This window comes from Chelonia mydas, chromosome 23, assembly GCF_015237465.2.
Source record: "Chelonia mydas isolate rCheMyd1 chromosome 23, rCheMyd1.pri.v2, whole genome shotgun sequence".
NCBI lineage: Eukaryota > Metazoa > Chordata > Testudines > Cheloniidae > Chelonia > Chelonia mydas.
In genome coordinates, this window is record NC_051263.2 from 14,932,842 (window position 1) to 14,956,201 (window position 23,360).

Here is a 23,360-nt window from a genome sequence, read left to right on the forward strand (position 1 = left end):
ACAGAATCAGTAATCTCATCATAGAAGGCTATTAGATTAGTCAGGCATGACCTACCCTTGGTGAATCCATGCTGATTTATGATTAAAAGAGAGATTAGCATGAATCCATGCTAATCTCTCTTTTAATCGTGTATATGGGGTGGGTGGGCATGTGACTAGCCTCATGGACCGAATCGCTGGCGAAGGCTCTTTGCTGAAAAGTTTTCATTCAAGACATGGCACCTATTTCCACTATCGAACATTTCCGCGTGATAGGCCCAGTCCTGTACTGGGGAAGGGGAGTGAGTTGCAGAACCACACTGCCCAGGGGAGACCACCAGTGGGGATTGTGATTTAAGGGGTGAACAGTTCCTCCTTGAGATCCCAGGCATGGAGAGGGACAAAGCACTCTTAGAACCCAGCTGCCAGAGACGAGGGAGGCCAGGAGACTGCTCTGGAAAAGAGCATCCTTGTATACAAAGCCCAAGACTCATGAGCATGAGGTCTCATTTCCCATCAATCTTGGGCTCTGTGGCTGCTTTACTCCCCGCTTTGTGAGGTGAGAACTCTCCGGATACCAAGGAAACATCCCTGGGAGATGCCATGGAGCTCCCAGCAGAGGTTTCCCATAAGAGGGGATGCTCTGGCCCTTCAGTAGAAATTATTCTCCTTGGCAGAAAGAAGGTATTTATCCTACTGTTGTTATAGAAATTTGTGTCGTGGAAGCTACAGTTCACTCTGTGCGACTGGCTCTCAGTCAAAGCAACTCCACCTTTGCCTTCCTGCCATTGTTTTGCAAAGGCAGACACTTCTCAATGTGTCATCCCTTTTGTCTTTGTTTTCACTTCAAATTAGATTAACAAACACATCTTTTCTCTGAGAAGTCCTCTTCTGAAACCCTCACCCCGACCAAGCAGAGACACAACCTGCCAGTGAAAAATGTCTAAACTGTCTCGAGTCCCAAAGGCAAATATGTACCTTCCTCCCCCTTGCTGCAGAAGCGCAAAGGTCCTGATCCCCCACTCGGTTGAAGGGACCCTGCCAACCACACGTCCCTCACTGGCAAAATGCCAAGCCCTTCCCCCTTCAAACTGCAGCCATCTGAGAAAACTTACCTTTGTCCTCCCTTGGTTGATTTGGAAAAAAAAAAACACAAACACTTTTCATTATATTCACGGTATGATCTGATCAGGACCCTAATCCTGCTCCTTCTCATGTAAATCTTCTCATTGATTTCACTGGGAGAAGAACTGGGCCCTTGATTACATAATTACAATTCTCTGGCAAGAGCACAACCTGATACACCCTCAAATGTGTGATAGTAAAGTTCACATTTTCCCCTTGGTTTTGTCCTATGAAACAGGCACAAGGGTTTGTACATGTGATTCTGTAGCAGAAGAGAGAGGCCTCAAGGAAGAGAGAGGAAACCTCTCCCTCATACATGTGACAGTGATACAAAATCAGTGCAGGCCTAGGGCCAGATCCAAATTCACTGAAGTCAATGGGAGAATCTGAATCAGTCACTTAACACTAGATTCACAGAAGAATGTAGCCATCTCAGTGCCTCTTTAGGTGCCTAAGTCCAGCATTGAAGCATCACTGACATTCTCAAACCCAAATCTCAACTACCAACTAACCCTGTAAGTGACTGAAGTCCCCATGGTTTCACTTTTGGTCTGTTTGAGCTTGGAGCTGGGAGAGGAGCACCACAGCCTGAAGAGTCTGTATTCAGCTCCCACTCCCCACCCAAATCGGGACTTTGAACTATTGTGGGGTTTAGTGTGTGACCGGGGAGTGTCAGCCCGGCAGAGACCAGCAATCAAGGGGAAGAAAACCAACCCGGGGCAGCTACCTAGAGCCAGCTGGGACCTCCCCAAGACTCCAGACCGGGGAGCCAGGAGAGGACCTAAAAGGTGTAGTGTAGAAAGATTAGCTGGGGCTTGTCTCTCTCCGTGGCGAACCACACCACCTCACTAAAGGTGGGGCTTGTCTCCTCCGTGGGGAACCACACCACCTCACTAAACACAGCAAGAGGTCTTGTGGGGAATTAGTTCGGCCGCGGGAGTCTTCCTCAGCCGCCCTTGTGAGAGTAGAAATAAACACAGTGAGCCCAGGCCTGAGGCAGGGCCTGATCAACAACAGTATATAAGCAGCAGACCCAAGCCCTAGGTTCCAAAGGGCCGGGGAGAGGGGGAGGCTGCCACCCGCGAGTTTGGGTGGCAGGGGGGACGCAGGCCCTCCCACTCACTGCGTCCCAGCCTGGGGCCCTAGCAGCGGCAGAAGACCCGCTGCTGCGTCAGTGAGGATCCTGGACGCAACACACTGACATGGGTTCTGGCCGTGCTGCATCCAGACTAGGGTCGGCTGCCCCAGGCTACTTCCAGATTCCCCTCTGGAGGTACCTGGGTCAGGGTGGTGTCCTCACGGGGGCAGCTGGCGCAGAGCAGACTCCGGGGCAACACCTGACCCAATGGGGGGCGGGCTCAGAGCTCCCTGGCTCTGCCCACTATGGTGTTCAGAGGGACTCATCTCTCTCTGGGGCAGCAGGGAACCACACCGCCTCACTACACACACCACCCCTCAAGTCTGGCTCCCGCTTTTCAGGGCCAGACTCTTCCATCCCTCCTAGGCGGGATAGGAAGTCGGCATTTGCATGGTCTTTGCCGGCCCTATGCCGGATGGTGAAAGCATAGGGTTGTAACGCCAGGTACCAGCGCAGTAGTCTAGTGTTGTTGTTTTTCATTCGGGAGTGGGGCATTGTCCGTGAGTAGTGTAAATGGGCCCCCGAGGAGGTAGTACTGCAGGGCATCCCAGGCCCATTTCACCGCGAGTGCTTCTTTCTCTATTACCGCTTAGTTCTTCTCCCGGGGGAGTAATTTCTGGCTAAGATATAAGACCTGGTGGTCTTCTCCGTCGATTTCTTGGGACAGGACGGTCCCGAGCCCCACCTCCGAGGTGCCCGTGTGGAGGATAAAGTCACGGTTGAAGTCCGGACTATATAGGACTGGCTCCCGGCAGAGGTACTCCTTGAGTGTCCGGAAGGCGTCTTCTCATTCTTGGGTCCACGGCAACCACCGGGGGCTGTCCTTCGTCAAAAGTCCCAACAAGGGGGCTGCGATGGAAGCGAACTGGGGGATGAATCATCGAGAGTAGCCAGCAAGCCCCAAGAATTGTCGCACTTGGCGTTTCGTGGTGGGTGGCGGGCATGCTTCCAGTGCTTGAACCTTCCCCATGTGGGGTTTCACTCATCCTCCACCTATGGTGTATCCGAGGTATGTTGCCTCTTGCCATCCAATGACACTTTTTTGGATTGGCTGTTAGTCCTGCCTTTTGCAGGGACCTCAGGACTGCAGCTGTGTGTTCCAGGTGGTCTACCCACTGGCAGCTGTAGACTACGATGTCATCCAAATACACCACTGCATAGTCTTGATGGGGCCATAAAAGGCACTCCATTATGTCTATCCATTGTTGGATCGTCGCCGGGGCCCCATGGAGGCTGAAGGGCATCCGGGTAAATTGGTAAAGTCCCGTTGGGGTGGCGAATGCCATTTTCTCCTTAGAGATGGGGTTGAGCAGGATCTGCCAGTACCCCTTACTGAGGTCGAGGGTGGTGATGAAACGGGCCTCCCCTAGGTGGTCAAGCAGTCCATACACATGGGGCATAGGATATGCATCGAACCTTGAGATGGCATTGATCCGCTGGAAGTCTATACAGAAGCACCATGTGCCATCAGGCTTGGGCACCAAGACCACTGGACTGCACCACTCACTCTACGACAGCTTGATGACTCCTAGGGCTAGCATGGCCTGTACTTCCTCCTCGACCTCCTGCCACATTCGGTGCGGCAGGGGCCTGGTCGTCTCCCAGATTACCTTCCCTGCTCGGTCTGGATGGCATGATGGACCAAGGTCAAGTAACCGGGTAGGACCATAAAGGTTCTCCTGAAAACCTGCAGGAGACATTGGGCCTGCTTACACTGCTCCTCTGTGAGCGTGTCGCTGAGCTGGGGGCCTGCAGAGTCCTCTGTCAGGGGCGCACGGGGACCCAACTCTGGTTCTGGCGGGTAAGGGTTAATTAATAGGCCCTCCCGCTTCCGCCATGGTTTCAATATATTCACGTGATACCACTGGGTCTTCTTGGCCGGTCGGGCTGGTGGACTTCATAGGTGATGGGCCCAACCTTCTGGGCCACCTCATAGGGTCCCTGCCAACGGGCCAGCAGCTTCAACTTGCTTGACAGTAAGAGGAGCAGGACCCAATCACCTGGCTCAAAGGCACGGACCCGCGTTTCCTGGTTATAGGTTTGTGCCTGGGCTTCCTGCGCGGCTTTTAAGTTTTCGTATGCTAGGGCTCCAGCCTGAGCGAGGTGCTGCTAGAGCTGGAGAACATACTGGAGATGGCGACTGCTCCCATGTCTCCAGCATTAAGTTTAACAGGCCCTGCGGGCAGCGGCCATATAGTAGCTCAAACGGGGAGAACTTTGTCGTTGACTGGGATACCTCGCAGATGGCCAGCACTAGAGGTGGGAGTAGCTGGTCCCACCGGCGTAGCTCCTCTGGGGGGAACTTGCACAACATCTCCTTCAGGGTCCGACTGAACCGTTCCACCCCCCTGTCAGTCTGTGGGTGGTAGAAGGAGGTGTGTAACTGTTTGACTCTCAGGAGCTCGCATATCTGCTGCAACAGCCGGGAGGTGAAGTTGGTGCCCTGGTCCATTAGGATTTCCGGGGCAGGCCCACTCGAGCGAAGATCTTCACTAGTTCACAGGCGATGGTTTGGGCGGTGGTGCTCCGCAATGGCATGGCCTTGGGAAAACAGGTGGCATAATCCACGATGACCAACTCATACTGGAATCCCATGGCACTTCTTGGGAGCGGGCCCACCAGTTCCATAGCCATCCGCTCAAATGGCATCTCCACTATGGGCATGGGAACCAAAGGGGCCTTGGTCACCCGTCGGGGAGCCACTAACTGTTACTCCGGGCAGGAGCTGCAATAGTTCCTCACCTCGTGGTGAACACCGGGCCAGAAGAACCACGTCAAAATCCGGGCAAGGGTCTTTTCATCGCCCAAGTACCCAGCAGCAGGGATGTCATGTGCAAGCTTCATTACGGCTCGTCGGTGGCACAGAGGCACCAGCAGCTGCGTCTGTGGTTCTTCCATGTGTGGATCTCATTCCACCCGGTAAAGACTCCAATTGGTCCCCAGGACACTTGGTACGGGGGGCATGGATCCTTGTTGAGGTGGGAGTTTGGGGCATCTGACCCAAAGACCCGAACGAGCCTCTTGTCCGCAGGGGAGACTCTGCACTTTGGTCTGAACGCCCCCTTTCTTTTCGGAGTTAGGGTGCTCTGGCCCGGGGGGGTGGACTCTGATAGCTGGCCCCACCGGCACTTCAGCGGCGAGGAAGTCTTCCATCAGTGCAGTGGTGGTGGCTAGCATCGCTGGCTGATGGCGAAGCACCCAGGCACTTCCTTGCGCTGGGAGGATGTGTACGAACTGTTCTAAAATAACTTGTTCCATGACCTCATCAGCAGTCCTCCTCTCCGGCTGTAACCACCGCTTGCACTCAGGGGTGGCAGGCTTGTCTAATTTTTGTTGGTGCTCAGAACAGGTCCAAGTCCCGCTCTCCCTCCCCCCGCCCGCACACACACACACCTACCTCGTTTTGTTGTTACGTTGCTGATCAATTAGAGCAGTGGCTCTAGAACCTTTTTTTCCGTGGACAACTTGACAATTTCTGAGGGTCTTGGCGCTCCGCTTAATGATCTCTCCAAACTTTGTTTGGACCGTTAGCTGACTATTGTAAAGTGCTTTGGATAAAAGCGCTACTTAAAAAAAACCCTAAATAATAATAAACTTTTTTTGTTCTACACATAAAAGCACACAACTCATATTTTAATATCAGTAGTCTTAACCTTTCTAATGCGATGGATGTGCCCTCTCTCCCCCACGGCAGCAGCCCCCAAGCTGGGGCTGGGAAGAAGGGGGGGGTCTTTCCCTCTCTCCCCGACCGCAGGAGCCCCTGAGCTCTGGCTGGAAAGGAGGGGGGGTCTCTCCCTCTCTCCACCACGGCAGCAGCCCCCAAGCTGGGGCTGGGAAGGAGGGAGGGTCTCTCCCTCTCTCCCCTGCCTCAGCAGCCCCCAAGCTGGGACTAGGAAGAAGGGGGGGTCTCTCCCTCTCTCCCCCACTGCAGCAGCCCCTGAACTCTGGCTGGAAAGGAGGGGGGGTCTCTCCCCTGCCACAGCAGCCACAGAGCTGAAGCTGGGAAGGACGGGGGTCTCTCCCCAGCAGCCAGAGCCCTGGAGCCTCTTTCTCTGGCAGCCGTAGCCCTGCATGTCCCAAATTCCCCCCACCCCCTCTTCTCACCCCACTGCCCCCTCCCACCTACCCCTTATTCCCCCCAAGGCCACCACCTCCCCTTACACGTGCATCTTCTCCAGGGTCCCGGCACCTAATTAGAGGAGCCACACCTGTGCAGCTCCACTAATTAGGTGGGTGGCCCTTCATTCTCTCGTGTGCAGCCGCCCAGAAGTTCACCTTAGAGGGAACTATCCGCAGACCACCTGAATGGAGCTCGCGGACCACTGGTGGTCCACAGACCAGAGTTTGAGAACCTCTGAATTAGAGAACAGGCTCGTTTAAAGTTGCCCAATGCGCCCTTATAACGTTGTTTGGCACCTGCCTGCTTTGTCCACTGCTTGCAGAAAGAGCAGCCCGTTGGAGCTAGCTGGTGGGGGTAGTGTGACCAGATGTCCTGATTTTATAGGGACAGTCCTGATTTTTGGGTCTTTTTCATACATAGGCTCCTATTACCCCCAACCCTCTGTCCTGATTTTTCACACTTGCTGTCTGGTCACCCTAAGAGCAGGGGTGGGAAGGAGGAAGAGGGGTGCTGTTGTCAGGGTGTCCCCTTCCCCCATTCCTACCCCCCTCCCCATCTCCACAGAGCAGGGTGGGACTCGACAGGGCTCAGAATGGAGGGAGTTTGCTGGCAGCAGCTGCTGTCTCAAAGTCTCTCACACACAGGGATGTGTTTCTGTCTCAGTCTCTGCCATGCTGTCTTCCCCCCACCCCCCTCCATTCCTGCTGCCTTATAGATTGTGAGGCTGCATTAACAACAATGTGTTACCCTTGAGGGCTCAGCCAAGTGTGAGTTCATCATTTACCAGTAAGGCATTCCCTGGGAAATATCCCACCCTCTGACTTCACCACCTCCATCAAGCTTCACAATCATCATTGCTGTGTATAGTATTAAATTGTTTAAAACTTATACTGTGTATATATATAAAATATAGTCTTTTGTCTGGAAAAAAAATTTCCCTGGAACCTCACCCCCCATTTACATTAATTCTTATGAGGGAATTGGATTCGCTTAACATCGTTTCACTTAAAGTAGCATTCTTCAGGAACATAACTACAACGTTAAGTGAGGAGTTACTGTATATTTTTTAAAATAATGTAAAAATGTGAGGGCTCTGGGGTGGGTCTGGTGATGAGGGGTTTCGGGTGTGGGGGGGGCTCAAGCAGAGGGCTGTGGTGCAGGAGTGAGGGCTGTGGATGAGGGGTTTGGGATGTGGGAGGGGGCTAAGGGCTAGGGCAGAGGGTTGGGGTTCAGGGGGTGAGGGCTCTGGGGTGGGACAGGGCTGGGGATGAGGAGTTGGGGTGCAGACAGGCTGTTCTGGGGCAAGGGCCAGAGAGGAGGATTCCCCCCAGCCCTCTCCCCACAGGCAGCAACAAGCTCTGGGGGAGGGCCCCCCTGCACCACACTCACCTCGCACCACTGTCACTGCACGTGCTCCTAGGGCCCCTCTCAGGTACAGAAAGCCCCCTCGCCTCTCCTGTGGCGGGTGTTGCGGGGGGCTGCCATCACATGTGCACCTCCTCCCCTGCTGCTGCCCCTCACTGTAGCCACACTGGGGGGTTGGGAGGTGGGGCTGCCCCTTGTCCAGCGTGGGGCAGGAGTGGTGACTGCAGGAGGGGGGGCCCACTGGAAAATGAAAGGGTCTAAGGAGGAAGGGCAGGCTCAGGGTCAGCCTGCCCTGGCAGTAGTTGATGGGGCGCTAGGACCCTGCGGTGGCAGTTGATGCAGGGAGGCAGCCTGGAGCTTCAGGGGCGAGACAGGGACACTCCACTCTGGGGCCCTGGGGAGGTGCACCAGGGCAGCAAGTGGGGGCCAGGGGACACTTGGGGGAGGTGCGTGGGGGTGACAGGTGGGGCCGGGAGAGAGACCCGGCCCCAAACATTGGTGAAGCCAGGCCCCCGGACCCTGAATATTGCTGGAGCCCGGGCACCATGAGCCCATATAACTCGCCACCTATGCTTGCACGCTTCCTTCAGCTCTTGGGCCACCAGCCGGGGTCTGGTGCCTGTGGGGTAGGTTTGGCTCCGGAACCGCTGCTGAAAGGTTTCCAGGCTAAGGTCCAAGGCGTCCAGGATCACTGTCTTTACCTGGCTATAATCCCTTGCGTCCTCCGTAGACAGCCCTCTGTACGCCGTTTGGGCTGTCCTGGTCAAGCACAGGGCCAAGAGAGTGGCCCACTGGTCAGGGGCCCACCCTGCAATCAGTGCCACCCTTTCAAAAGTTACTAAAAAGGCCTCGGGGCCATCATCAGGTCCCATCTTGGTTAGCCGCAGCGGCGCAGTGGTGCGGGGTGACCCGGCTGCATCTCCTGGCTGGGGCTCCGCGGGGCGAGGCAGTGCCATCGCGAGCTGCTGTATGCGTTGTCGTTGGTGTTCCTGGTGCTGAACCCGCAGGTCCCAAATCAGCTGCTGCTGCTGCTGCTGGGCGGCCTGCTGCCGCTCCTGGCTCTCTGTCAGGAGCTTGATAAGTTTGTCCACATCCATGGCTCTTTCTGGGGTGCGTGCCCCCCCAGGCCCCTTCTCACAGGGGTCGAGGGATTGTGCCCACATTCTCCACCACATGTAGAGAGGTGAGCCGGGGCTTGTCTCTCTCCGGGGCAGCGGGGAACCACACCGCCTCACTAAACACAGCAAGAGGTCTTGTGGGGAATTAGTTCGGCCGCGGGAGTCTTCCTCGGGGGCCCTTGTGACAGCAGAAACAAACACAGTGAGCCCAGGCCCGAGGTCAGGGCAGGGCAAGGGTGAGTCAGGCGCTCAGGCCCTCAGGCAGGGGCTGAGCAACAACAGTACATAAGCAGCGAGCGAGGCCCTTGGTTCCAAAGGCCCGGGGAGAGGGGGAGGCTGCCACCCGCGAGTTTGGGTGGCAGGGGGGACGCAGGCCCTCCCACTCCACTGCGTCCCAGCCCGGGGCCCTAGCAGTGGCAAACGACCCGCTGCTGCATCGGGGGATCCCGGCCGCTACACACTGACATGGGTTCTGGCCGTGCTGCAGCCAGACTAGGGTCGGCTGCCCCCGGGCTACTTCCAGACTCCCCCTCTGGAGGTACCTGGGTCGGGGTGGTGTCCTCGCGGGGGTCCAGCACCATGGGTTCCTCGGGACAGCTGGCGAGGGGTAGACTCGGTAACTCCTCCTGGTAGCTGGCGCGGGGCAGGTCGGGCCAGTCCTTAGGTTTACCACGGGCCACTGCGGTTTCCCAATCGCAAGCTAGGCTGGAGGAGTCTGGCCTCCCCGGCAGCTGCTCTCTCAGTGAGCTCCGAGGTCGAGCTTTTATACTTCCAGGGCAACGCCTGACCCAATGAGGGATGGGCTCAGAGCTCCCTGCCTCTGCCCACTCTGGTGTCCGGAGGTACTCGTCTCTCTCAGGGGTGGCGGGGAACCACACCACCTCACTACAGTGAGAAATGTCCCTGAAGAGGGACGGGTGGCGGGATAGGCAAGAGGGATAGATATGGAATCGGGTTTCCATTGCTGATGAATTCCAATGCTCACTTGTCTGAGGTGACATTCCTCCATGTTGGGTAGAATGGGGTCAGATGGTCAGCAAATTGATGAAGAGTTTCTGAGGGTGGCAGCACATGGTCTAGGTGGAAGTGTCTCGGGGACTCAACCAAGTTCTCAAAACTGCGGTTTTGAGGTAGGTCGTGAGATGTAGATGATTGTGATGGGGCCTGTCTACGTTTAGAAGGAGGTCTCTGTTATCTCCACTGCAGGTCAGAGTGTCGTTGAGTTAGAAGGACAGCCAGAGGTCAAGATCTTGGGGTAGGGTGATATCTACCTGGTCTTTTCTTCTGTGCTGTGTATAAATGCTGAGTGATCTCAATGTTGCTTTTGAATCTTTTAGGGAATAGAGGGATTCATCAATCCAGTTGGCAAATGGTTTGGAGCTTTTGAATGGCACATCCTCTACTGCGGCCTGCACTTCCTTCAGGAATCCCAACAGGTGTGGCCATGAACTCCATCTCATAACCATTGATGTTGCTATTGACAAAGCCTCATAATGGGAAATTCTGAATTATAGAGTTGCCATTGAGACATCTATCCTCTTCCACTCTTCAACACTGGGGGTCATTTTGGAGTCAAGTTGTCTCCCCATTTCATTCACCGCATTGACCACCAGAGAGTTTGGTGTGGGATATGAAAATAAGAAGCCCATGTCCATTAAATTAGCAGATGTTGCGGGGTTGGGGTTGGCATCACTGCGTCGTCTAGTGAAGATGATGAGAAATTGGGGACCCCAGAAATGGACACAGTATTCCAGTGGCAGAGCCAAAGACAGAATTAATATAACCTTCAGAGTCCTATTAAAGATCATCCCCATGCCCTCTGGCCCTCTGCCTACCCAACCCATTCCTACTGAAGGGGTTTTGTGAGCTTCAAGGAAAAGGGTACAGCCATGCTGAGAAAGAAATTGCACCTGTTCAGATCACAGACAATCTGTGTCTGACTGGCCCAGTCATGGGACAGGAATGGTGAGTGGGTTCTTGAATGATATCACCCTGGGGAACAGTAGGTGGGATTGTATATAAAGGGGTTAACAGCTCTTACTGGAGAGCTCAGGCATGCACGGGGACAGCACCCTCAGCACACTGCTGCCAGGGACAGGGGCATCCAGGAAACTCTTCTGGCAGAAAGTCACAAGACCTCTGAGCATGAGAGCTGGTATCTGTCAGACTCCTGGGCTTTGTGGCTATTCCAGCATGTCCTGAACTCTGCTGTGTGAGGGGAGAACCCCCCTCACTGATGCGGGATGCAATTAAGGACCCCTGAAGTTCCCAGAAAAACTTTCCCATCCAAGGGGATACTCTGTCTTTCAATATCAAGAGTTCCCCCTCGGGGCACCGTATGAAACCCCACAGAGATGTTTAAGATTTACAGTGATTTCCTGGGTGCAGTGTAGAACAAGCTGCTAAATATTTCCCTGATCAAATCCCACTCTGTGTGATCATCTCAGAAATCAAAGCAAACTCATTCTTGCCATCATGCCATTCTTTGCAAAATGAGATACAGGCTCACATATGTCCTATTTGTCTTTCTTTTCTGAAAATTGGGTTAATGAACGTTTCTTTCCTCTCAACAGCCTCCATGGTGACGACTTCATCGGTGCTCCAGGACTGGAGCACCCATGGAATAAAAGCGTGGGTGCTCAGCACTCACCGGCTGGCCCGGCCAATCAGCTCCTCCCCCTCCACCACAGCACCTCCTGCCCACACTGATCAGCTGTTCTGCAGAGGGCAGGAGGTGCTCAGGGGAAGGAGCACGGACAGGAAGAGGTGGAACAAGTGCGGGGTGCTCTTGGAAGAGGCGGTGGAACGGGGCAGGAAGAGGTGGAGTGGGAGCGGGAAGAGGCAGGGAAGGGGTGGGGCCTGAAGGGAAAGGGTATAGTAGGGGCAGGGCCTGGGGCAGACAGGTGGTCACGCACCATCAAGGAAATCAAAACGCTGGCACCTCTGCCTACACTGCCCCCACAGAACTGGGTGAATGAATCAAACCTTAACAACGTCTCCTTCATTTTGAAGTGAAAAATCAGAATAGTCCATTTTAATATGGAGGAAACAGAAACTTTTGACTCTACAGAGATGCTTTTGTGTCTCTTTTTTTCATCGAAAAAGCCTTTTTCCCCCCTGAAATAGACACATTCCCATGGAAAGTTTCTGCCATCACCTTGTTCTCATCGTGAATACACTGGACCGGAAGACAGAATATCTAGGGTCTATTTCCTGCTCTAGCAAACATCCCTGTGTGACTATCAGCACTTCCTTTGCAGGGGGAATGTCAAAGAGCCGACCCTGGGGGCTCTGCACAGGATGTGGGTTCCGAGTTTGGGGGAAGCTCTTTCGGGAAGACAATTCTCCCTCCATCCCTGAGGCACAGGGTGGAGTGTCCGCATGGCCTCAGCTACTACAAGGTCAGGCACAGCCCGAGCAACTCGGTCCTGCCACAGTCCCCATCCAGAGCTTTTCCATTCAGTGGATATGTTCAGTTCCTGTAGCGTGTAGATGTTTTTTCTCTCCTGCCCGACTCCCTTGAACCCCGACCCCCTCTCACTTTCTTTGCAAAGTGCTGATGAGGTCTCAGCTCGCTGACATACCAGGATTCCAGAGTAATGTGCACAGACCCTCTACTGCCCAGATGCACGGGGCATGCAATGAGAGCATTTCTTCTGCAGCTGAAATTGTTCGAACCAATACAGGGCACACAAAGTTTGGTCAGTGGACTGTAAGTATTGAGTAAAGTAGGCAAACTCACCCACTGGCACCTGGAGTTCCTCTGCAAAAGAAAAATGTGGACGAGAAGAAAAGAGTTCAGTGAATGTCCATTGACTTATGGATTGAGGAGGGTGAATGAGATCCTTTCTTTGTTGATTAGCATAAATATTGGCCATGGGTAGTGAGCTAGCTCTTCAATCCGTGGGCTAGCCCCATTCCTATCCCGCTATGGAGTAGGATCTGGTGTGCACAGCACGGCGGAAGAAGGAGGGTGTTTGGGAAAAAAAAAAGGGAGAGGGTTTTCTTTTTCCTCACCACAATGGAGGACGTAGTGCGGGCACTGATACAAGCCACAGCTGCCCAGCAGGAGGCTCCCCGTGTCCAGGCAGCTGCCCAACAGGAGGCAGTGAGGATGCAGCAAGAGACTAATCGCCTGCTGATGGACCAGGCTGCTCAAGACCAGGCTATGTTGCGGGAACTGATAAACCAGGTAAACGCCCTTACAGAGCTGAACTGCGGCCATGATGGGACGCAGATCATGCGGGCCAGCAATTGGCTGCAGAAAATGACACGGGAGGATGATGTAGAGGCATACCTCCTGGCCTTTGAGAGGACAGCCCTGCGGGAGGCTTGGCCCTGAGAACAGTGGTCTGCCATCCTCCTCCATTCCTGTGTGGGGAGGCCCAGAAGGCCTCCTATGATTTGCCTGAAGAGGCTGCGGCAGACTACCCCAGCTGAAAGCAAAGATCCTGACGGATCTGGGGTAACGATCGCAGTGCGGGCCCAGAGTAATCTGCACAGACCCTCCACTTCCCAGATGCAAGGGGCATGCAATGAGAGCATCCCTTCTGCAGCTGAAGTTGTTGAAACCCATACAGGGCACACTAAGTTTAGTCAGTGGACTGTAAGTATTGAGTACAGTTGGCAAACTCACCCATTTGCTCCTGGAGTTCCTCTGCAAAAGAAAAATTGGGAGAAGAAGAAAACAGTTCAGTGAATGTCCATTGACTTATGGATTGAGGAGGGTGAATGAGATCCTTTCTTTGTTGATTAGCATAAATATTGGCCATGGGTAGTGAGTTAGCTCTTCATTCCATGGGCTAGCCCCATTCCTATCCCGCTATGGAGTAGATAGAGAAGATGATATTCTTGCTTTGATCAATTGAAGAAAAAACTTCATGGCGACAACTAATTAGCAAAAGGTGAATATGACACACTACGCTCCTCTGCCAGTATGGGTTCTGCTGTGAAAGGAGCAATAACACCATTTACATCATGAGCTGCGTTCCATTTGCTGGTTCAATGCAGAGTCCTTTCGGTGTGTACATGGCCTTTCCTACCGTGTCTCTGCAAGAGTGTTATGGTTCTTGGAGAATACAAACAACTAGTGGGTGAGTCTATTTCAATTTCAGCAATGTATGAGCAGCACTGCTCAGAACCAGCAAGTGCTCATATCTGTTATTGACAAAATTAGCCTCGTAATCTACTCTCTCAAAAACAGGAAAGTGGGCTGAGGTCTAATAAATCAATGATTTTTCTTTTCATTCTAGAAAACTCCTACACAGCAGTAGAGCACACAGAAGAAAAAGGACACAGACTTACTTAGTCTCTTTTCCAAGTCTCCTAAAAAAGAAAAAATATGTTTAAAGATAACAATAGCAGCCTTTGTAATAAGAAAGCCAAGAACAAAGGTAACACATGTTATCTAATCTTTTATTCATTCTGGTGCTCTTCTCTTAACCCTCTCCAGTTTGAGAACTTCTTTCTTCAGTGGGGGACACCAGAACTGCACAAACTATTCCAGCAACAGAGCCAAATACAGAGCTAATATTATCTCTATAGTCCTCATTAAGATCACCATCGTGGTCTCTGGCCTGGGGCCCAGTGAACACTTTCCTACTGAAGGGTTTCTAGGAGCTCCAGTGAAAGGGGTACTTCCTCTTCCACCTCAGTGATTCCTGCCCGCCACTGATCACCTCTTCTGCAGAGGACAGGAGGTGCTGGCGGGGAGGAGTTGGGGAAGGAAGAGGTGGAAACTTCAGTTTCTGGTGCGTGCAAGGCGCTGGGAGCAAGAGGCGCCAGGAGCTGAGAGTGAGAACACATACTGTTGGAGGACTGAGGAGTACAAGCATTATCAGACCCCAGGAGGAAGGTCCTATGGTGAGGATAAAGAAGGTGTTGGGAGGAGCCCATGGGGAAGTAGCCCAGGGAGTTGTAGCTGTCGCACAGCTCTTCCAGGAGGCACTCTAGACAGCTGCATTCCACAGGGCCCTGCGCTGGAACCCGGAGTAGGGGGGGGGGGCAGGTTCCCCCCAAACCTCCCAACTCCTGGTCAGACACAGGAGGAGTTGACCTGGACTGTGGGTTCACAAAAACGGCCAAACTCAGGGCTGCTGTGAAGCTCCAAGGAGAGCAAATCCGCCAATAAGCGCAAGACCCACCAAGGTAGAGGAGGAACTTTCTCACAACTGGTGTCAGAAGTAGGATCTGGTGTGCACAGCACGGCGGAAGAATGAAAGTGTTTGGGGAAAAAAAAAAGGGAGAGGGTTTTCTTTTTCCTCACCACAATGGAGGACGTAGTGTGGGCACTGATACAAGCCACAGCTGCCCAGCAGGAGGCTCCCCGTGTCCAGGCAGCCGCCCAACAGGAGGCAGTGAGGCTGCAGCAAGAGACTAATCGCCTGCTGATGGACCAGGCTGCTCAAGACCGGGCTATGTTGCAGGAACTGATAAACCAGGTAAACGCCCTTACAGAGCTGAACTGCGGCCATGATGGGACGCAGATCATGCGGGCCAGCAATTGGCTGCAGAAAATGACGCGGGAGGATGATGTAGAGGCATACCTCCTGGCCTTTGAGAGGACAGCCCTGCGGGAGGCTTGGCCCTGAGAACAGTGGTCTGCCATCCTCGCTCCATTCCTGTGTGGGGAGGCCCAGAAGGCCTCCTATGATTTGCCTGAAGAGGCTGCGGCAGACTATCCCCAGCTGAAAGCAGAGATCCTGACGGATCTGGGATAACGATCACAGTGCGGGCCCAGAGTAATCTGCACAGACCCTCCACTTCCCTGATGCAAGGGGCATGCAATGAGAGCATTCCTTCTGCAGCTGAAATTGTTGGAACCAATACAGGGCACCCAAAGTTTGGTCAGTGGACTGTAAGTATTGAGTAAAGTAGGCAAACTCACCCATTTGCTCCTGGAGTTCCTCTGCAAAAGAAAAATGTGGACAAGAAGAAAACAGTTCAGTGAATGTCCATTGACTTATAGATTGAGGAGGGTGAATGAGATCCTTTCTTTGTTGATTAGCATAAATATTGGCCATGGGTAGTGAGCTAGCTCTTCAATCCGTGGGCTAGCCCCATTCCTATCCCGCTATGGAGTAGATAGAGAAGATGATATTCTTGCTTTGATCAATTGAAGAAAAAACTTCATGGCGACAACTAATTAGAAAAGGTGAATATGACACACTACGCTCCTCTGCCAGTATGGGTTCTGCTGTGAAAGGAGCAGTAACACCATTTACATCATGAGCCGCCTTCCATTTGCTGGTTCAATGCAGAGTCCTTTCGGTGTGTACATGGCCTTTCCTACCGTGTCTCTGCAGGAGTGTTATGGTTCTTGGAGAATACAAACAACTAGTGGGTGAGTCTATTTCAATTTCGGCAATGTATGAGCAGCACTCCTCAGAACCAGCAAGTGCTCAAATATGTTATTGACAAAATTAGCCAAGTAATCTACTCTATCAAAAACAGGAAAGTGGGGTGAATGAATGAAACTCAATGAATTTTCTTTTCATTCCACAAGATTCCTACAGAGCAGTAGAGTACACAAAAGAAAAAGGCAAAGACTTACTTCTTCTCTTTTCCAAGTCTCCTAAACAAGAAAAAAAAATCTTTAAAGATAACAATCTCACCTTTTATAATAATATGGCGAAGAACAAAGGTAACTAATAGTGCACAGAAGCATAGAATCATAGAAGATTACGGTTCAAAGAGGCTTCAGGAGGTCATCTAGCCCAAACCCTTGCTCAAAACAGGACCAGCACCAATTAAATTATCACAGCCAGGGCTTTCTCAAGCTGGGCCTTATATACCTCTAAGGATGCAGATTCCACCACCTCCCTAGGTAACCCATTCCAGTGCTTCACCGCCCTCCGAGTAAAAAATATCAAAAGCTGTGTTTATTGGCGAAAAGCTCTGAGTGAGCAAGTGACTACACAATGAACATCAGACTGTCTAAGGCCTCTACAACATGGGCCAGAGAACTTCCCCCAAACAATTCATCTTTGCATTAGAGCAGATCCTTTACAAAGAACATACAACCTTGATTTCAAAAATGTCCAGTGATGGAGGATCCACCAGAACCCATGTTACATTGTTACAATGTTTAATCATCCTCACGCTTAAAAATGTATGCCTTATTTCTAGTCTGACTTTCCTAATTTCAATTTCCAGCCATTGGATTTTCCTAGACCATTCTCTGCTAGACTAAAGAGCCCATTATCACATATTTGTTCTCTATGTACTTATTTGTTCTCAGCTACTACAAGGTCAGGCACAGCATGAGCAACTCGGTCCTGCCACACTCCCCATCCAGAGCTTTTCCATTCAGTGGAATGATCAGTTCCTGTAGCGCGTGGATGTTTTTTCTCTCCTGCCCGACTGCCCTTGAACCCCGACCCCTCTGACTTTCTTTGCAAAGTGCTGATGAGGTCTCAGCTCGCTGACATACCAGGATTCCAGAGTAATCTGCACAGACCCTCCACTGCCCAGATGCACGGGGCATGCAATGAGAGCATCCCTTCTGCAGCTGAAGTTGTTGAAACCCATACAGGGCACACAAAGTTTGGTCAGTGGACTGTAAGTATTGAGTACAGTTGGCAAACTCACCCATTGGCTCCTGGAGTTCCTCTGCAAAAGAAAAATGGGGAGAAGAAGAAAACAGTTAAGTGAATGTCCATTGACTTATGGACTGAGGAGGGTGAATGAGATCCTTTCTTTGTTGATTAGCATAAATATTGGCCATGGGTAGTGAGCTAGCTCTTCAATCCGTGGGCTAGCCCCATTCCTATCCCGCTATGGAGTAGATAGAGAAGATGATATTCTTGCTTTGATCAATTGAAGAAAAAACTTCATGGCGACAACTAATTAGAAAAGGTGAATATGACACACTACGCTCCTCTGCCAGTATGGGTTCTGCTGTGAAAGGAGCAGTAACACCATTTACATCATGAGCCGCCTTCCATTTGCTGGTTCAATGCAGAGTCCTTTCAGTGTGTACATGGCCTTTCCTACCGTGTCTCTGCAAGAGTGTTATGGTTCTTGGAGAATACAAACAACTAGCGGGTGAGTCTATTTCAATTTCGGCAATGTATGAGCAGCACTCCTCAGAACCAGCAAGTGCTCAGATATGTTATTGACAAAATTAGCCAAGTAATCTTTGCTCTATCAAAAACAGGAAAGTGGGGTGAATGAATGAAACTCAATGAATTTTCTTTTCATTCCACAAGATTCCTACAGAGCAGTAGAGTACACAAAAGAAAAAGGCAAAGACTTACTTCTTCTCTTTTCCAAGTCTCCTAAACAAGAAAAAAAAATCTTTAAAGATAACAATCTCACCTTTTATAATAATATGGCGAAGAACAAAGGTAACTAATAGTGCACAGAAGCATAGAATCATAGAAGATTACGGTTCAAAGAGGCTTCAGGAGGTCATCTAGCCCAAACCCTTGCTCAAAACAGGACCAGCACCAATTAAATTATCACAGCCAGGGCTTTCTCAAGCTGGGCCTTATATACCTCTAAGGATGCAGATTCCACCACCTCCCTCGGTAACCCATTCCAGTGCTTCACCGCCCTCCGAGTAAAAAATATCAAAAGCTGTGTTTATTGGCGAAAAGCTCTGAGTGAGCAAGTGACTACACAATGAACATCAGACTGTCTAAGGCCTCTACAACATGGGCCAGAGAACTTCCCCCAAACAATTCATCTTTGCATTAGAGCAGATCCTTTACAAAGAACATACAACCTTGATTTCAAAAATGTCCAGTGATGGAGGATCCACCAGAACCCATGTTACATTGTTACAATGTTTAATCATCCTCACGCTTAAAAATGTATGCCTTATTTCTAGTCTGACTTTCCTAATTTCAATTTCCAGCCATTGGATTTTCCTAGACCATTCTCTGCTAGACTAAAGAGCCCATTATCACATATTTGTTCTCTATGTACTTATTTGTTCTCAGCTACTACAAGGTCAGGCACAGCATGAGCAACTCGGTCCTGCCACACTCCCCATCCAGAGCTTTTCCATTCAGTGGAATGTTCAGTTCCTGTAGCGCGTGGATGTTTTCTCTCTGATGCCCAACTGCCCTTGAACCCCGACCCCTCTGACTTTCTTTGCAAAGTGCTGATGAGGTCTCAGCTCACTGACATACCAGGATTCCAGAGTAATCTACACAGACCCTCCACTTCCCAGATGCACGGGGCATGCAATGAGAGCATCCCTTCTGCAGCTGAAGTTGTTGAAACCCATACAGGGCACACAAAGTTTAGTCAGTGGACTGTAAGTATTGAGTACAGTTGGCAAACTCACCCATTTGCTCCTGGAGTTCCTCTGCCAAAGAAAAATTGGGAGAAGAAGAAAACAGTTCAGTGAATGTCCATTGACTTATGAATTGAAGAGGATGAATGAGATCCTTTCTCTGTTGATTAGCATAAATATTGGCCAATTCCAGCCATTGGATTTTGCTAGACCATTCTCTGCTAGACTAAAGAGCCCATTATCACATATTTGTCCTCTATCTACATACATATAGAGTGCAATCAAGTCACCCCTTCTCTTTGTTAAACTAAATAGACTGAGCTCTTTGAATCTATCACTATAACACATTATCTAATCCTTTAATCATTCTGACAGGTTTCAGAGTAACAGCCGTGTTAGTCTGTATTCGCAAAAAGAAAAGGAGTACTTGTGGCTCCTTAGAGACTAACCAATTTATTTGAGCATGAGCTTTCGTGAGCTACAGCTCACTTCATCGGATGCATACTGTGGAAATTGCAGAATATCATTATTATATACACAGACACCATGAAACAATACCTCCTCCCACCCCACTCTCCTGCTGGTAATAGCTTATCTAAAGTGATCATCGAGATGGGCCATTTCCAGCACAAATCCAGGTTTTCTCTCTCCCTCCGCCCCACCACAGACAAACTCACTCTCTTGCTGGTAATAGCCCATCCAAAGTGACCACTCTCTTCACAATGTGTATGATAATCAAGGTGGGCCATTTCCTGCAGAAATCCAGGTTCTCTCACCCCCTCACCCCCCTCCAAAAACCACATACACAAACTCACTCTCCTGCTGGTAATAGCCTATCCAAAGTGACCACTCTCCTTACAACGTGCATGAAAATCAAGGTGGGCCATTTCCAGCAGAAATACGGGTTTTCTCACCCCCCCACCCCCATACACACACAAACTCACTCTCCTGCTGGTAATAGCCTATCCAAAGTGACCACGTTCCTTACAACGTGCATGAAAATCAAGGTGGGCCATTTCCAGCACAAATCCAGGTTTTCTCACTCCCCCCCCCCCCAAAACACACACACACAAACTCACTCTCCTGCTGGTAATAGCCTATCCAAAGTGACCACTCTCCTTACAACGTGCATGAAAATCAAGGTGGGCCATTTCCAGCACAAATCCAGGTTTTCTCACCCGCCCCCCCACACACACACACAAACTCACTCTCCTGCTGGCAATAGCTCATCCAAACTGACCACTCTCCCCACAATGTGCATGACAATCAAGGTGGGCCACTTCCAGCATAAATCCAAGTTTAACCAGAAGGCCGGGGGGGAGGGGGGGGAGGTAAGGAAAAAACAAGGGGAAATAGGCTACCTTGCATAATGACTTAGCCACTCCCAGTCTCTATTTAAGCCTAAATTAATAGTATCCAATTTGCAAATGAATTCCAATTCAGCAGTTTCTCGCTGGACTCTGGATTTGAAGTTTTTTTGTTGTAAGATAGCGACCTTCATGTCTCTGATTGCGTAACCAGAGAGATTGAAGTGTTCTCCGACTGGTTTATGAATGTTATAATTCTTAACATCTGATTTGTGTCCATTTATTCTTTTACGTAGAGACTGTCCAGTTTGACCAATGTACATGGCAGAGGGGCATTGCTGGCACATGATGGCATATATCACATTGGTGGATGTGCAGGTGAACGAGCCTCTGATAGTGTGGCTGATGTTATTAGGCCCTGTGATGGTGTCCCCTGAATAGATATGTGGGCACAGTTGGCAACGGGCTTTGTTGCAAGGATAGGTTCCTGGGTTAGTGGTTCTGTTGTGTGGTATGTGGTTGTTGGTGAGTATTCGCTTCAGGTTGGGGGGCTGTCTGTAGGCAAGGACTGGCCTGTCTCCCAACATTTGTGAGAGAGTTGGGTCATCCTTCAGGATAGGTTGTAGATCCTTAATAATGCGTTGGAGGGGTTTTAGTTGGGGGCTGAAGGTGACGGCTAGTGGCGTTCTGTTATTTTCTTTGTTAGGCCTGTCCTGTAGTAGGTGACTTCTGGGAACTCTTCTGGCTCTATCAATCTGTTTCTTCACTTCCGCAGGTGGGTATTGTAGTTGTAAGAATGCTTGATAGAGATCTTGTAGGTGTTTGTCTCTGTCTGAGGGGTTGGAGCAAATGCGGTTGTATCGTAGAGCTTGGCTGTAGACGATGGATCGTGTGGTGTGGTCAGGGTGAAAGCTGGAGGCATGTAGGTAGGAATAGCAGTCAGTAGGTTTCCGGTATAGGGTGGTGTCTATGTGACCATTGTTTATTAGCACTGTAGTGTCCAGGAAGTGGATCTCTTGTGTGGACTGGACCAGGCTGAGGTTGATGGTGGGATGGAAATTGTTGAAATCATGGTGGAATTCCTCAAGGGCTTCTTTTCCATGGGTCCAGATGATGAAGATGTCATCAATATAGCGCATGTAGAGTAGGGGCGTTAGGGGACGAGAGCTGAGGAAGCATTGTTCTAAATCAGCCATAAAAATGTTGGCATACTGTGGGGCCATGCGGGTACCCATAGCAGTGCCGCTGATCTGAAGGTATACATTGTCCCCAAATGTAAAATAGTTATGGGTAAGGACAAAGTCACAAAGTTCAGCCACCAGGTTAGCCGTGACATTAGTGATAACCAGGGATAGTGTTCTTGATGGCTTGTAGTCCATCTTTGTGTGGAATGTTGGTGTAGAGGGCTTCTACATCCATAGTGGCCAGGATGGTGTTTTCAGGAAGATCACCGATGGATTGTAGTTTCCTCAGGAAGTCAGTGGTGTCTCGAAGGTAGCTAGGAGTGCTGGTAGCGTAGGGCCTGAGGAGGGAGTCTACATAGCCAGACAATCCTGCTGTCAGGGTGCCAATGCCTGAGATGATGGGGCGCCCAGGATTTCCAGGTTTATGGATTACCAGCAGGAGAGTGAGTTTGTGTGTGTGGTTTTTGGAGGGGGGTGAGGGGGTGAGAGAACCTGGATTTCTGCAGGAAATGGCCCACCTTGATTATCATACACATTGTGAAGAGAGTGGTCACTTTGGATGGGCTATTACCAGCAAGAGAGTGAGTTTGTCTGTGGGGGGGCGGAGGGTGAAAAAACCTGGATTTGTGCTGGAAATGGCCCATCTCGATGATCACTTTAGATAAGCTATTACCAGCAGGAGAGTGGGGTGGGAGGAGGTATTGTTTCATGGTGTCTGTGTATATAATAATGATATGGTTTTTTAAGGTCAGGCTTGACAAAGCCCTGGCTGGGATGATTTAACTGGGAATTGGTCCTGCTTCGAGCAGGGGGTTGGACTAGATGACCTTCTGGGGTCCCTTCCAACCCTGATATTCTATGATTCTATAATTCTATGATATTCTGCAATTTCCACAGTATGCATCCGATGAAGTGAGCTGTAGCTCACGAAAGCTCATGCTCAAATAAATTGGTTAGTCTCTAAGGTGCCACAAGTACTCCTTTTCTTTAATCATTCTGGTGCTGTTCTCTGAACTGTCTCCAGTTTGACAACTTCTTTCTGCAGTGGGGGACACCAGAACTGCACACACTATTCCAACAACACAGCGAAATACAGAGCTAATATAACCTCTATCGTCCTAACTAATATCATCCCCATGCCCTCTGGCCTGGGGCCTGGCGAACACTTTCCTACTGAAGGGCTTGTGTGAGCTCCAAGCAAAGGGGTACAGCTTTGCTGAGACAGAAATTGCACCTATTCCCATCACAGACGATGTGTGTGGGATAGGCCTATGTGTGTGTCAGGAAAGGTGAGTGGGTTGCTAAACTGCACCGCCCTGTGGAGCTCTGGGTGGGATTATGCCTCAAGAGATTAACAGCTCCTCCTGGAGATTCCAGGCATGGAGGGGGACAGCACCCTCAGCACCCTAGTGCCAAGGGCAGGGAAGGCCAGGACCCTCATCTTCTATTATTCCAGAAGGACATACACCTCCACTTGTCACATATTTGTCTTCAGAACATAAGAACGGCCAGACTGGGTCACACAAAAGGCCCATCTAGCCCAGTATCCTGTTGTCCGACAGCGGCCAATTCCAGGTGCCACAGAGGGAATGAACAGAACAGGTAATCATCATCAAGTGATCCATCCTCTAACACCCATTCCCAGCTTCTGGCAAACAGAGGCTAGGGACACCATTCCTGTCCATTCTGGCTAACAGCCATTGATGGAGCTATCCTCCATTAATTTATCCAGTTGTTTTTTGAACCCTCTTATAGTCTTGGCCTTCACAACGTCCTCTGGC

General features: G+C 50.8%; 1 protein-coding gene across 2 annotated transcripts in view; it reads right to left on the minus strand.

Annotated features, from left to right (window-relative positions):
• LOC119563584 (butyrophilin subfamily 1 member A1) overlaps nt 1-23,360 on the minus strand; it is an 80,961-nt gene that overhangs the window by 34,853 nt on the left and 22,748 nt on the right. The window contains exons 8-15 of one of the 2 annotated variants that reach the window (XM_043534642.1): nt 19,140-19,160; nt 18,103-18,123; nt 17,435-17,455; nt 16,398-16,418; nt 15,732-15,752; nt 14,150-14,170; nt 13,482-13,502; nt 12,588-12,608 (exon numbers count right to left, since the gene is read on the minus strand). In XM_043534642.1, the coding sequence (XP_043390577.1) occupies nt 12,588-12,608; nt 13,482-13,502; nt 14,150-14,170; nt 15,732-15,752; nt 16,398-16,418; nt 17,435-17,455; nt 18,103-18,123; nt 19,140-19,160 (168 nt within the window). The remainder of the gene's footprint in view (nt 1-12,587; nt 12,609-13,481; nt 13,503-14,149; nt 14,171-15,731; nt 15,753-16,397; nt 16,419-17,434; nt 17,456-18,102; nt 18,124-19,139; nt 19,161-23,360) is intronic. The other variant, XM_043534643.1, reaches the window with a different exon arrangement.